Here is a 15,588-nt window from a genome sequence, read left to right on the forward strand (position 1 = left end):
TTTAATTATGAAATAAATTATTAAATTGTTATATTAATGTTTGTATAATGTAGTTGAAGTTTAATTTAGTTATTAATTTGTTTGGTAATGATAATACAGTAATTTAAATAACATAGGAATCATGGTTGACCAAAAATGAAAGGTTTTTGGGTTTGTATTTGTTTGTTGATTTTTTGTTTATGAGAAAAAAGAGAGAGAGAGAGAGAGAAAGGGAAAATGATGATGAGGATGAGGATGAAGATGAAGATGAAAATGAAGATGATGATGAGAGGGGGAAAGTGTTCTCAATGCAATATTATATTATATGTATAATGGATAAAGAGGGAAAGTGCAATGAAGACAAAATTGGAATGGCTTTTGTATGTAGTATGTGTGTGTATGTGTTTATCATCATAATCATCATTTTGTCATCATCTTACCCGCCTGACTCGGAGGCATCAGGCTTGGAAAGGTCCAAGGGAACGTCACCGCTTAAACCTAAAGCGGCTTTAATGTTTACTGATAAATCGGCTGGACTGGTCGGTGCTGCTCCGCTGTTTGATCCGGTAAAGTCTTTAAATTGACCTGAGTTTACCTGTTCCATATACTTTTGTAGGGAAAAGAGTTGCTGTTGATACATTTCCGGGGTCAATGCCGATTTAGAGAGTCCATCCGATGTGTCCTCATTAGGATCGCCATCGGGTAGCTCGTCAATATTGATATCACCTTTGGTGTATTGGTCTGCATGTTTGGTGGCTAAATGGGCTTCCAAAGCGGTTCGAGCTTTGAACAGCGCTCGGCAAAATGGGCACTTCTTGTTTATCGCCTGTAAATGGGCACGAAACTGGCCCTTTCTTTCACGTGCTCGAGTATTTTGAAACCAGACTTGAACAACGCGCTTTTTAAGGCCAATCTCTTTTGCAATGTTTTCCAACATTTTCCTTGACGGGTTTGACTCAGTTTCGTATTTTTGATACAAATAGTCAAGTTGTTCGGGTAAGATTGTTGTTCGAAGTCGTTTATCTCGTTGTTGTTGCTCTGTAAGTTGGCTTGTTGTTGCACTTGTCGATGCACCGGAAACACTTCCACCTCCACCCGCACATGAGGTTGAATCAGAAGTATCCTCATCTTCGGGCAGGTCATTTTCACGTTTCCTTTTGGTGGAAACATTGTTAACCGATGAAGATGATGTTGATGATGAATTTAATCCGGTTAATGAGTTAACAAATTGCTGCTGTTGTTGTTGTAAACGTTGAACTGCTGCTGCAGCCTCGGCGTTACCTGATGCTGCAGCGGCGGCCGCGGCAGCAGCAGCTGCTGCTGTCATACTACCCGGTGGGCATCCTTCATATTGAAGTATACCAAAAGGTGAGGTGGGTGGATAAGGTGGGAATAACGATGGATGCATCAAATGGACCAATTGATGTTCCTGGCAAAGGTCATATCGAGCGAAAACAAGTCCACATTTTTCACAACGAAATGCACCATTAGACGATGAAGATGCACCCGCTGAGGGTGAAGATGATGGTGGACGAGATGGATTATCTTCTGAGGGAGTTGGTGATGGTGCTAAATCTCGTGAGGAAAGATGATGATGAGATGAAGAGGAAGTTGTTAAATTAGTTGCAACATGAGACGAAGGTGATAAAGATAATCGTTGTTGTTGTTGTTGTTGTTGCTGTTGGTGGAGTTGTTGTTGTTGACCAGAGATTGATGAAGATGTTGAAGATGATGAGGATGCTGATGATGATCCACCATCACCTTTAGTTGACTTAGGTTCAGGTAATAGGGAAGATAAATTATCTTTACTATTATTAAGTCCTGATGTTGGTGTTAACATTGACGCTGAGATTATTGATGATGAAGGTGGTAAACTTATATCGGACATGATTAAATCTTTAGCCGATGATGGTGGTGCTGGTGTTGAGGCGGCTGATGAGATACTCGCTGCACCCGGTGAGGTGGCTGATGCTGCTCGAGCCTCTTGAGCTGCTTTAATTTGACTAATTTGAGCAGCCAACGGATTCTCATCTTTAAAACAAGCCGATTTTGAGTGTTTAATCAGATCATAATATCGTTGAAATACTTGGCAACACTTTTTACACTGATAAGTTAATCCCGCCGTTTTGGACAGTTTACCTTGAGAGGAATCATCATCCGTCATTGAGGTTGGCTGATTCTCGTAAACTTTACGAGCCTTTTGCCGAGCATTTTGAAACCAGACAACAATAACTCGAGGTGAAAGGTTAAGTAACTTTGAAAGGTATTCAAGATCATCGTCTTTAGGATATGCATTGGATTCAAAAAATTCTTGTAAAACTTTTATCTGATAATCGGTGAAACGAGTTCGATTTGCCCGTTTACCTGGTGTTGTACCTGAAGAAGGTCCAGAGGAAGATGAATCATCCCTACAACCACCGCCACCATTACCTCCTCCTCCACCACCACCTCTACCAGTTGATCCACCTGAGGGTGTTGGTGGTGAGGTGATTGATAAACCAGCGGCAACCGCTGCTCGGTGGGAAGCTGCATCTAAAGCCATTTGTAATGGATTAGATGAAGATGATAAATGTGACGGTAAACCGGAAGTACCAGTGAGACTAGAAAGTCCAGCGAAAAGGGTTTGAGGAGGTTGACCACTTTGCTGGGAACAGGTATCATTGGTTGATATTGATGACATTGATGATTCAGAGTGTGGTGACATTGTATACGATTTGGCATAATCAAATGATTCATATCTAGAACCGGAAGTACCTCCTTTCATTGATGAGCCAGAATTTAATTGCTGATTAGTTGATTGCTGATGTAAACCTGTTGATGTAATTGTTGTGGTTGTTGTTGGTGTTGATGATGTACCTGGATGATTAGTTAAACTAAAGGTCATCGAGGTATCAGGAGTCGAGGTTGAATCACGATTACGACGAATGTCCAATCTTAAATTATCATCTTTACGTCCAGTTGAACGTCCATCTGCCCCACCGCCGATACCATCATCATCGGATGAGGTAAAATCGTATTCAGATTTATTGATTGACATTAATTTAACATCACTCACTGAAAGGTTTAAAGTTGCCGTTCCTGAGGTTGTATTGGGTGTTAATGAGCTCGACGAAAGGTTCAATGACGATTGACCACCGGCGGGTGTTATTAGTGCCGATGATAAATTGGAGACAATGTTTACATTTTACTCCGCCGATACCATCATCATCGGATGAGGTAAAATCGTATTCAGATTTATTGATTGACATTAATTTAACATCACTCACTGAAAGGTTTAAAGTTGCCGTTCCTGAGGTTGTATTGGGTGTTAATGAGCTCGACGAAAGGTTCAATGACGATTGACCACCGGCGGGTGTTATTAGTGCCGATGATAAATTGAGAAAAAGGTCGAAGGTGGATTGTTAAAGTTATATGGTGAGTCTTTGTTTCGTTGTCGCTCCTTGAATAAAGTGTTTCGAAACCAGTGTTTGATCACTTTGACCGGAAGTCCAGATTTTTCGGACATCTCTTTGTGAGCCTCTTCGGAGGGTGAATTGTTTATGTCAAAATGTTGTCGTAAAACTTTTAATTGGTCATCAGTTATTCGGGTTCGAGCTCTTTTCGGCTGTTGAGCTGCTGCTTGGGCTTGTTGTTGTTGCTGTGCAGCAGCGGCTGCGGCAGCGGCTGCAGCGGACAATTGTTGCTGTTGTTGAGCAATAAGTTTCTGTTGAGCAGCGGCAAAGAAATTAGCCTCAGCTCCTGCGGCAGCTGAAGAGGCTGATGATCCACCACTACCACCGGCAGCAGCAGCAGCAGCAGCCGCTTGATTACCTGAAGCCTGAGCAGCTTGATGATTAAATGCTGCAGCCAAAACTGGATCCAAATGAGGTGCCATCATCAAGGGTATCATTGGCGGTGGTAAACCCATCGCAGCCGCAGCGGCAAAGTTTACATTCATACCTGGTATATTCATAGGCATTCCCATACCAGCTAAGCCCATTGACATTAACAATTGACTAAACTGTATTTGAGCGGCCATTTGAGCTGACATTTCAGCTTGAGATCCATTGACACCAGGACCAGAATTACCACTGGAATTATTATTATTATTATTATTATTATTGTTATTATTATTACCACCATTGGCACCAGAAGATGATCCAGTTGATCTTGATGACCCATTGGCACCGGAAGATGTTGTATTAGCCGTTGAAGCAGCGGTGATTGACATTGAAGTAGCCGTGTGACTTGATGATTTATCACTATTCTTATTACCACCACTACCTCCAGACCCACTGCCCGAACCACGGGAATAATGATGACCTCCCGAAGAGGTTAAATTATGTCCACCTGATGTTAAATGATTGGTAACAAAATTAGCCGGTGTAATTGTGACACTAGTTGAATCTGCACCACTGGCTGATGAGGTTAATCCTTTAGCACCGTTGGCACTGAGGACATCATTTACAAACGAGTCAACATTGGTACTATTTATTGGTGTAACGGTTGTGGTTGGTGTTGAGGATGAAACAAGAACCGAAGATGTTACACCGCCGGTGGAAGATATTGATGAGCCACCAGCACCGATGATCGATGATGATGATGAAGATGATTGTTGTTGTTGTTGTTGTTGTGGCACAATTGATGAGGTTGAAGAGACGACAGAAGATAAATACTGATGAGCGTGATGATGGTGCGAGGAAATGTGATGATGTCGACGATCATAATCTTTACGATATTCGTCGGCGAAACTTTCAACATACGAAATAGGTACAAGGGAGGAATGAACTTCTTCCCGGTGGGCTTTTAGTACCCAAATTGATGAGAACTCTTTATTACAGAAATCACATTTTGATCGATTAATTTCCGGTAAATTTGCAGAATTTAAATTACCCGAAATATCAGAATTATTATTGATAGAATTTAATTCTTTACCTTTTTCACCTGACAAACAATTTTTATCTTTACTCTCATCTGGTTTATCTTCATCTTGTTTATCCTCTTTGGGAATTTTTCTCCTCCGCTGGTGATTCTCATTGAATTGCATGACAATTTCAAATCCCCAGGTTTCAAGAAGATTCTTATAACCCGGCGGCTTAGATTTAACCACTGGTGCATTATAATATTTGGTCGGCTGATGGTTAATCATATTGGAAGATGATGATGAACCGGATGTTGTTGATGATGATGCAGCTCGTATGGCAGCGGCTAATTGTTCTTGAGCAGATTGTGCTTGTTGTTGTTGTGCTTGTGCAGCTTGTTGGGCAAGAGCTGAAGCAGCGGCGACAACTTGTTGCTGGAAAGTTTGTCCATCTTTACCTGTGATTGATTTTAACCCTCGGGGTCCAAATAATGAGCAAATCTGTTGATGTTGAAGGTAAGATTCATGAGAGGTCACAATGGTACCACAGCGATTACATGAGAATAACCCACTGCCACCACCACCACCACCACCGGCGGTGATTGAACCATTATTATTACTGTTATTTCCTGATTGAGTTGAATTTACATTGCAATTATTTTCACCTGATGAAGCGGCTACAGCGGCTGCAGCAGCAGCAGCCATTGCAGCGGGATTGGTAAGTAAAAGTTGACCGCCAGTGGCTAAATTAATAGCCATTGCTTGTTGTAATGAGTTTGCTTGGGATTCTGTAAGGTCAGTTAATTTACCACCTTGACCAGAACCACAATTATTATTATTGAGTGAGAAAAGGTCACCATTTTTGGATAAAGATATCGAGGTGACACTTACATCACCTGAGGTTAATTCGGGCCGTTCAATTAAAGGTATCGTTGGATCAATTTGACCTGAAAGGGTCAACTCTTTTATTTTGGTAGCACGGGTTTGATGTAATACTGATCTTATATGAATATCAAGAGCGGGTCCATTGTTGTAGGCCACTTTACATATATTGCATCGGTAAGGTTTCTTATCGTTTAAATCTGATGATGAAATTAATTGATGATGAATTGATGGTGAACCGGAAATAACGGGTAACACAGTAGTTGAACAATTGGGTTGAGCAGAAGAGGAAGTTGTTGTTGTTGTTGTTGTTGGTGTCGATGATGATGATGATGATAAATGACTCGCAATGGTGGTAACAATACAATTTGCATTAGAAGATGATATTGTGGATGAGAGCGGGGGAGAGGAAGATGTAACATTAGATCCAATTAAATCATTGGCACAATTTAAAGTGGCTTCTTTTGAAGTCGATGGCTTGCCGGATGTACCACGATCACCGCCGGTTAGAGCGGCAATGGCAGCGGCTTCTTTAGCTTTAGCTGCTCGATGTATATGGGAAACTGAATTATTGTGAACTTGTAATATTGTTTTCTGTGTAAACGATTCCTTACAAAGGTCACATTTATGTGGTCGATTAGGGTCAAGATATTTTTCCATTGGATAACTTAACTTTTCACCTTTACGATGAAGAAGCGTTTTATTGTGAGCCGTTAGGTAAGATTGCCGGGTAAAGGCCACTTTACACCGGTGACATTTGTACTTTCGAGTTGGATCATTGTAACCATCTTCAGCAGCCGTTTGTGAGTTAAGCTGATCTTCAAGGGTTAACCTTTCAGTTGAAGGTGATTTATAATCAATTTCATTCATCATCTCATCATCAAGACAATCATTCATACCACCGGTTAGATTATTATTGCTATAAGTTGCCGATGAATTTAAACCACCACCGCCAACGACAAGGTCCATAGCTTCATCACCCTCCATGGGAACATCACTATTATTATCCATCATCATTGACATCATCATCATATTATTTTCAACACTTTCATCATCTTCAACATTTGAAGATGAACCACCGGCTAAGGTGTTACTATTATTTCGAGCTGATTCTTTCTTTAAAAGTTCAGTTGTCGCCGGGTCAAGTATTCCACCTCCATTACGGCCAACCGTTAATAACATTGGATTATTAGCTAAACTTTGCCGATAAACATCAAGCTCTTCCTCTGACATATTTGGATGTGTTGTCTCAACGTGTTTACGAAGCGATTCAACTGAACGGAAAGATCGACGGCAAAGGCAACATTGGGTCGCCGCTCGTACATAATGATACTGTTTATGTAATTGAAGTTTCTCATTGGTTTTAAATGCAAGTGAACACTGAGTGCACCTAAATTTGTACACATGACGATCGGAAACCGCTGAAGAAGATGATTGAGAATCGGTTGATTTTGAACGAATCGTTTTCATTGGAGAAACGGAAATAGATGATGAAGAGGAACCAATACCATGTGAAGTAGTTGACATATTAACTATGCAATTATTTAAAGCTGATGATGATGATGATGTTGTTGGAATTGTTGATGATAAATTAACACAATCATCAATTAAACGAGATCCATCAATTGAGTCATCCATTGATCCACAATCTGAGCGTCCATCACCATTATCAGGATACCCAAGGGATGAATTATCATCATCACCTCCATTGTGGTGACTTGAAAAGTTATTAGAATTACTATTAATAGGAACATTAAATTCATCTTTAACAGATGATAAAATTTTCTCTGAACTTGAAATTGTATCAGAAGATGTTGTGGTCACTAGGAACATTAAACGGTCAACCGCTTCCTTGGTAACATTGTGAATGTCCATTAGGTGAGATTCAAGGCCTTTCCTTGTATCTGAAGGTGATTGACAAAGTGGACACAAGATTACAAGGGTTGACAAAGATGAGGTTGAACCTGAAGATGATGATAGGGAAGAGGGTGAAGTTGTTGTTGAATTTGCATTAGCATTTGAAGCCGAAACACCACCAGCAGCGGCAGCGGCAACGGCAGCGTTAACAAGTGACATTTGTTGATTGGGTGAAAATTTTGCCCGTTTAGGTGATGAGGGTGATGAAGATGAAGATAAATTAACTGAGCTTGATGATATTGGTGTTGTAATCAGGGTTGTATTTGGACCAACCATTAATCCACCTTTACTATTAATATTATTACAACTTTTACTATTACTACTATTACTATTATTGTTACCACCGCTATTGAATGAAATTGAATGAGCATTAATTAAATGAATTGACAATTTAACTTCCGAGTTTGTTGTAAAATTACACTGTGGACATTGATGATTATTTGAATTACTATTAACACCGGTGGCAGTTGTTGTTGTAATGGCGGTTGAAGATGATGATGGTGAGCCCATTGAGGCTACAGCAGCGGCGGCCAATTGCTGTTGTAAGATGTGCTGTTGTTCAAGCATCAGTGCTTGTTTTAACATTGATTCACTTGCAGAGGATAATCCAGTTAATCCAGTTAATCCAAGTCCAGAAAATAGGGCGGCGGCTGCAGCGGCGGATGAAGGATCAGATGGATTAGACAATGATGCCAATAAAGATTCATTTAAATCTTCAAGCATACTTGATGTTAATTCATCTGTTAATCAAATCACAATTAGAAAATGAGAGAGAGAGAGAAAAAAAATTAGTTAATCACAATGTAAACAATTAGTTAATTGTCGCGAGGAAACTTTTTCGTAAGTCACAATGTCACCCGAAAGAATAACAATTAAAAATGATTTTTAATTTTCCAATCAGATGAAATTAACTTCAACTAATCATCATCATCAGTTGATTCAATTGATTGATTAATTTAGTTAATCATTAGATGCAATTAATTATCAAATTGTTTGTTTTGTTGTTGTTGTTGTTATAATTTACTAATCATCTTAATATCTTGATTAACTTGATCTGTTCCTGATTGATTGTTGATTATTATTGATTAACTTTTTTTTTGTTTCATTTTTTGTTTCCCTCCCTCTGATTGTTGATTACTTTTAATTGTTGTCGTTGTAAACATTATCTATTTTAATTACAATTTAATTGGTCAAAATTGATTGTGAGTGTGTGATTATTATTAACAGTTAAATTATCAATAATTTGATTTCATTTGATTTGGTTTTTTTGTTTAATTTGCTTTTTGGTGTTTGGGTAACAAAAAATTAACAATTTACTTAATTGTTAAACTTGATTTTCCCTAAATTGTTGATTGTGAGTCTGTTGGGTAATGACAACAATTAAGATTGACAGGAAATTGTTTAATCGTTTAATTTACTAAAAAGGACATTGGTTTAAATTATATCAAACGAAAATGTTAATTGTTACAATTTAGGATAACAGTAAAAAAGACATGATTAGTTTGATTAATGATTAGTTTAAAAAAAAAATAAAAGTTAATCAACAAATGACATTGAGAGTTAATTGTTGAGATGAAGGGGAAAAAGGGGGAAATCTAATAATCCAATTAAATGATTATAATTGTAACAATGATAATCAACTAAATTGGTTAATTATAATTAACTTTATATTTATTTTCCTACTATCATTAAATTAGTTAATTGAAATTAATTAAATGGATGATTGTCAGAGAAATGTGTCATTATTAATTAAGAGTTAATTAAGTTAATTGTTATCAAGTTAATTACCCATTGGAATTGATTGAATCAATTTGTTTATCTTTTTTAAAACAGTTGATTGAGTTTAATTGTTTACTAATTGGTTAATTATAGTTGACAATTTATCTCTCTCTCTCTCTCTCTCTTTCTCTCTCAATGTATCAACGTCACGCACGCACTGGCACGTTAAAAATCACGTATTCATGTTTACCTGTTGATGAATAAAGTGACAAAGTGATGACAAAATGATGATATTTGTATTAACAGTTTTGCTTAATTAGATTCGTAATCAAGTGAATCAATTTAAAACCTTTTACTTTCAATTAAATTAAGGTAAATGATTAATAACAATGCAATTAGTTAATTGTCAACCTTGATTGCGAGTAGATTTAATTTAATTTTGTTTCTCTCTCCTAGTATATAATGTCAATCAAGGCAAATCAGCATGAGACTTATGAGTTTTTATTTTCTTAATCAAATTTAATCAATGGAAATCATCAACTAATCTATTCATTAACTTTCTTGATGATGATTAACAATATTATCATTAAAATCATTAGTTAATTGTGATCAGAATGGCAACTACTTCCGTCTATTTAATCAAAATTAAATCCCAATTGTGATCATCATGAAGAAGAAGAAAAAAAATAATAATAATCAACAATCAAAAACCTTAGGAGCTTCAATTAAGATGATGGTGATGATTAAATCTATGTCAGTGATGATGATGTGAAAGTGATTTCAAGATGGAGGATGATGATGATAATGAAGATGAGGGATGATGATGGTCAAGTGAATATTATAATCAACCAAATAACCAGAAAAAAATATGAGACCATAACAAGTGACCAGAAAATCATCCTCATCATTATCCATACAAGATGATGAGAGAGAGAGAGATGATGTATTAGTCATTTTCATCTTCATTAAAAGTGATGAAGATAATAATAAAGAGAGAGAGAGAGAAAGGCAAAAATGCAGAGCAACAAGATGATAAAGGGGGAGAAAAAGTGACAACATCACAAAACTGGACACAGGTCAGTTTGGTGAGTAAAGTTGATTCAAAGAAAATTAGATTAATAATGAATCTACTTGTATCTACATAGAAAACAGCAAATGGACATTACAAGGGATTCATCATCTTCTCATCCTCATCATCACTAACTTCACTTTTTTGTTTCTCATTAAATATAAGCTATAGTTTCCTTTTAATCATCCTCATCATCTTCATCATCATTATCATCTAACTTTTTCTTGTTCCTTTGAAAACAAAACTTACAAACTCAATATCCTGTTTCCATTAAATTGGATATAAAATACCAATAACCGATAGCGTGAAGCCCTTAATCACAATTCAACAATATTAGTTAGTTAATTAAGTTTTTTCTTCATCATGATTGGTAAGATGATGATGATGATGATTAGAAGAAAAGAAAGACAACTTGTTACACTTTCTCTTCTCTTTCTTTTCCTTTAAAATATGATGAAGACAATACGATTTGTTGTTGTTTCTTTTATTTTTTTTTCTTATTCTTCTCAATGAAATGAATGAAATAGAAAAATAATTTCAACCAACTTTTAAAGAGAAAAATTTTCGCCTTCATCATCATCGTCATCTTCCTAATCTTCATCATTGAAAGATGATAATAATGATGATAATTGTTGATAATAATTGCTAATAATAATCTATCTAATTAATTGTTATCCATTATAATGATTAGTTTTGATTGTTACTTGAGTTTTTTTCTTCTTCTACTTCTTCATGTTATTGTAACAAATAAAGAATCGTATCCAATTGTAATTAATCAATTTTAATTAAAATTGATTAGTGGAAAGATTAATTTCCTAATTATTTCAATTAAAATTAATTTAATTGACAAGAGACACACAAACAACAATTACTGAAACTTTTGCCTTATCATCATTAAGATGATCATCATAATCATAATCATCATCTCTCTGTCTCTCTCTCTCTCTCTCTCTCTCTCTCTCTCTTCCGTCATCATCTTCATCTTTATCTTGATCATCATTCATTTCATCATAATCATCAACTGAACAACAATCATTTACAATTAATCACAGTTAATAAGGAAACTAATGAATTTAAATTAATCTCCCTTTGATTGTCACTTTTTTTGTGTCAGTCCTTGGATGCAAACATATCAAATTAATACATAAACACATTCACAACAATTTATTAATCATCATCATCATCATCATGTTATCATGAACATTCAGACCTTTGGTGAAAATAATGAAACGTTTGAGTTTCATGTTATCCAAATGTGATGATCAATTTTTTTTTGTTTTTCCCGCGTTAAACCAAAGTCAAAGTTTATCTTCATCATGATGGATTCTAAATGATGATGAGTTGATTGTTGGATGGATTATGATGATTATGATTAAACAATTTCCTCAATTAACGATTTACATTCAAAAATAGCTGATCATTGAAACGATTTAATCGACATTTCAATTAGAACGAAACAAAAACGAAACGATATTATTATTATTTTTTTCGTTTCAGAACAAAAAGATAATCAGAACTTTTCTTCTTCTATTCTCAATTGGAATGAAATTCGTACGATAATCATGATAATGGTAATTGCTTATTGTTCCTTGAGTATTTAATTTAATTTTCGCCTTAATCATTATCATTATTTAACTTGATTGTTATTAACTTTTTTCTGATAATCATTTTTAATAGTTGAAGGTTTTTAACTAACTAAAAGGAAACTTTTTGTTAACTAATCTTTTCACAATCAAACAAACAATCAAGTTAATTGTAATTACATTGATCAATATTAAATCATTTCCTATCTTGTGATTATTATTATGATTTTAAATTATTTCCAACATTTTTTTTTTCAGTACTAATCAAATGACCTTAAATTGTTTCCCAATCATTAATATTTAATTGTAATTGTAATTATCAAATGCAAATCAATTGATTGGTATTAATTTTTTTTTTTACTTCATGTCTAATTGTATGTGTGATTAAAGTTGATTAAAGAAAACAATTTCTTCATACAATTTAACCCTGAACACAATTTAATCAAAAATGATTAAACATAATTAACAAAACAAATTGTAATCAAATTGGCTAAGTAGTAGAGGAATGAACAATAAAAAAAAACAAACTACACCAACAATTAAAGTTAATTGCAATTAAAATCTAATTACTTGAACATTGATTGAGGAAAATGAGAAAAATAAAAAGTAAACTGCAAGAGCCAAACAACAAGAGACACTTTTGATTAACATTGATTGTTAATTGTTGATGATTAATTTAATAACTATTAACTCCCTTTCATTAATAGATTGTGATAATAAATGAAACAATTTAATATTTAAAAATAGGAGAAAGGAAAGAAATTAAATTATGTTAATATGAATATCGAGTAATTAATTTATCTCAGCGGGAATTTAAAATTTTCTGTGCAAAGTAAAATAACAACAATTAACTTGCAGACAAATGAATTTCAATCAATGGTAATTACTAATTGTAAAGGTAACAATTGGTAAAAAGATGAAGATCAATTTTAAGCTACCTAAGGATGAAGATAAAGATGAAGATGAAGATGATGAGGATCAAGAGTAGAGAAAATAAGAAGATGAAGATGAAAAGGTGAGGGGATTTTAAGGAGAATCTTTTTTTTTGTGAAATTTGCATATCAACCATTATGATCCTTTAGGGCATTCGCACAGGTAAGTGAGAGAGAAAGAAAGAGGGAGCGATGATGATAATGATGATGAAGATGAAGGTAAGAGGATGAGAAATCTCTATGTGTGTTTTAGGGATGAAGAGAGAGAGAGAGAGAGAGAAGATGAGAAATGTTTGATATATAAAAAGCTAAACGATTGACAAAAGGTTGGAAAATTTTTTCCTTTAGAAGATGAAGAAAAAGTCTCATAATAAAAAAAGGTAAAATTCTGAGACCAGGTAACTTTAAATCCTAATCCTTGTGACGATTATAAATGGACTAAGAAAAAGGTAAATCCATTTGGTGGAGGTGAGAGATGGTCAGTCTGTTTATAATTGTTACTGTCGACAAACAATAAAAACCTTTGACCAGTACAAATACAAGAGAGTTTACTTTTCTCATTTACCTGGTCACTTCTGGTCATTACCTGTGAGAGTATTTCTCTGTATAAGTTTACTAATAATAAGTTTGAAATAACAATAATTAACACAATCAACATGAAAATTTGGTTATAAAAAAAACTGGACAATAAATGTTGATTGTAATCAATATTTGCTTGACCATTTGCAAATACTAAATATCAATCAACAACAACAACAACAACAAAGTAAACTCATTTCAAGACTGGACAATTAAAAAGTAATTTATTTCAAGTAATTGAAGTAATTTACTAATTGAATTTCATTATCGTTCAATAATTGTAAATAATTAAGAGCAGATTATTTAATTTAAAGTCTGATTGTTAAATGATTGAAATGAAATTAAAGTTAATTGTATAGTTTTGTTATTAAAAGCAATTAACTTTGAGTGTAGGGAAAGAGAGAGATGAAAAAATTTAGTTTTTTTCTTAATCATTAATTTGTTGATGCTCTTTACCTGAATTAAAATTAACTGCAAACCAATCAATCAATCAAAATCCGTATATAAGATTAACACAATTGAAAGACACAAAACAATAATAATATAACCTTGATAAGGAGAGAGAGAGAGAGTGAGTGAGGAGGGATAAAGGAGGAGGAGAGGGAGGGAGGGAGCACAGGTAAATCTTGTTAATCCAACGATTTATAAGATTGTTAATCTGTTGATTTGGGTTTGATTATCATTCTTGATTAGTGTGATTATTTTTACACCTTTTTTTTTGGTATATTGTTTGAGATTCAAGGTAAGGTTAAGGGTGAGAAATGTTAACAACTTTTTTTTTACTTCAACTGAAGAGGGAGTGGTAATGATAATGAAGATGAGGATGAGGATGGAGATGAGGATGATGATAATGATTGGGATTAGTTGACATCTTTTTAAACTATTATATTGTATTGTTATTTGGGGTAAATCAAATAATCAACATGAAAAAAAAACCTAAATCATTGTAAATATGTAAAAATGTAACATAAGGTAAAAATGGTAATAATAATTGATTGAGTTTCTCTCTCTCTCTCTCGCTTTTGGCTCCCTCGTTTTATTGTAAATGAATTGTATTATTTTGGATATGGACAACAAACGACCCCAAATGATGAGGATGAAAAGATGATGATGAGAAATAAATTAACAACACAAAAGATACAGAGAGGAAGCGATGATGATAAAGATAATAATTGTTATTTGTTTGATCCAATCAACCTTTAATAATCATCAGAGGAAGAGAGAGAGAGAGAGATGATGATGATGATGATGATGATGATGGAGATGGAGATGAAGATGAGGATGCTTAGGATGGAAAGAGAGAGAAAATAATTAGGGGAAAAGAGAGTGTGAAAAAACATCGAATTTGGATTTTGCTTTGGATTAGAACTTTTTCTTCTCTTTGATGATAAGATGCTGAACTCGCTACTCACTATCATCCTTATCTTCATCAATGTTTATCTACCTATCACCATGATCAATGAAGCAAGGGTGGAAAAGTTAATCAATATCATGATGAGAATAAAAAATTTTTCTTCTCTTGTTGATGATGAAAATTCATCATCAAATTCAGGATCATGATGATAATTAGCATTCTCTTTCGCTATAATAATCGAAGCAGATGAAAAATCTCATTTCTTTTGTCAGGTTTCATGCTGATCATCATCATCATCATGACAAGAGAGAGAGAGATAGAGAGAGAGAGAGAGAGAGAGAGAGAGAGAGAGAGAGCGAGAAAGATAAAAGAAACTCTGTTCATATCTCTCATTGGGAATAAGATGAAAAATTTTATCTTGTCCAGTTGAGTTGAAGTAAATCAATGGACAACAAACTGATCATCATTCTCATCTTCCTGATCATCATCATCATCATCTATGAGTAAAAACAATTTCGATTAAGAATCAATCAAAATAAAAACTTTTTTTTGTTTCCATCATCAACTAATATTAATTTAATATCGAAGTAGCAAAAAAAAGTTCTAATCATCATCCTGGTCATCTTTTCATCTTCGGTCATCAATTGTATCATCTCTCTCCCTCTCTCTCTCTCTCAAGGTAATATAATGAAGATAAACCTAATCAATCTGATGATACCTTTAATTGCTGAATC

General features: G+C 34.6%; 1 protein-coding gene across 1 annotated transcript in view; it reads right to left on the reverse strand.

Annotated features, from left to right (window-relative positions):
• Positions 1-410: 410 nt before the first annotated feature.
• The window catches only part of LOC128392465 (zinc finger homeobox protein 3-like), a 74,547-nt gene continuing 59,369 nt past the window's right edge, over positions 411-15,588 (reverse strand). Inside the window, exons 5-6 of the mRNA XM_053352493.1 lie at positions 3,345-8,358; positions 411-3,158 (exon numbers count right to left, since the gene is read on the reverse strand). Coding sequence (XP_053208468.1) covers positions 416-3,158; positions 3,345-8,358 — 7,757 coding nt within the window. The 3' untranslated portion in view covers positions 411-415. The remainder of the gene's footprint in view (positions 3,159-3,344; positions 8,359-15,588) is intronic.

Source organism: Panonychus citri, unplaced genomic scaffold (genome assembly GCF_014898815.1).
Source record: "Panonychus citri isolate SS breed McGregor unplaced genomic scaffold, ASM1489881v1 Contig00136, whole genome shotgun sequence".
In the NCBI taxonomy this organism is placed as follows: domain Eukaryota; kingdom Metazoa; phylum Arthropoda; class Arachnida; order Trombidiformes; family Tetranychidae; genus Panonychus; species Panonychus citri.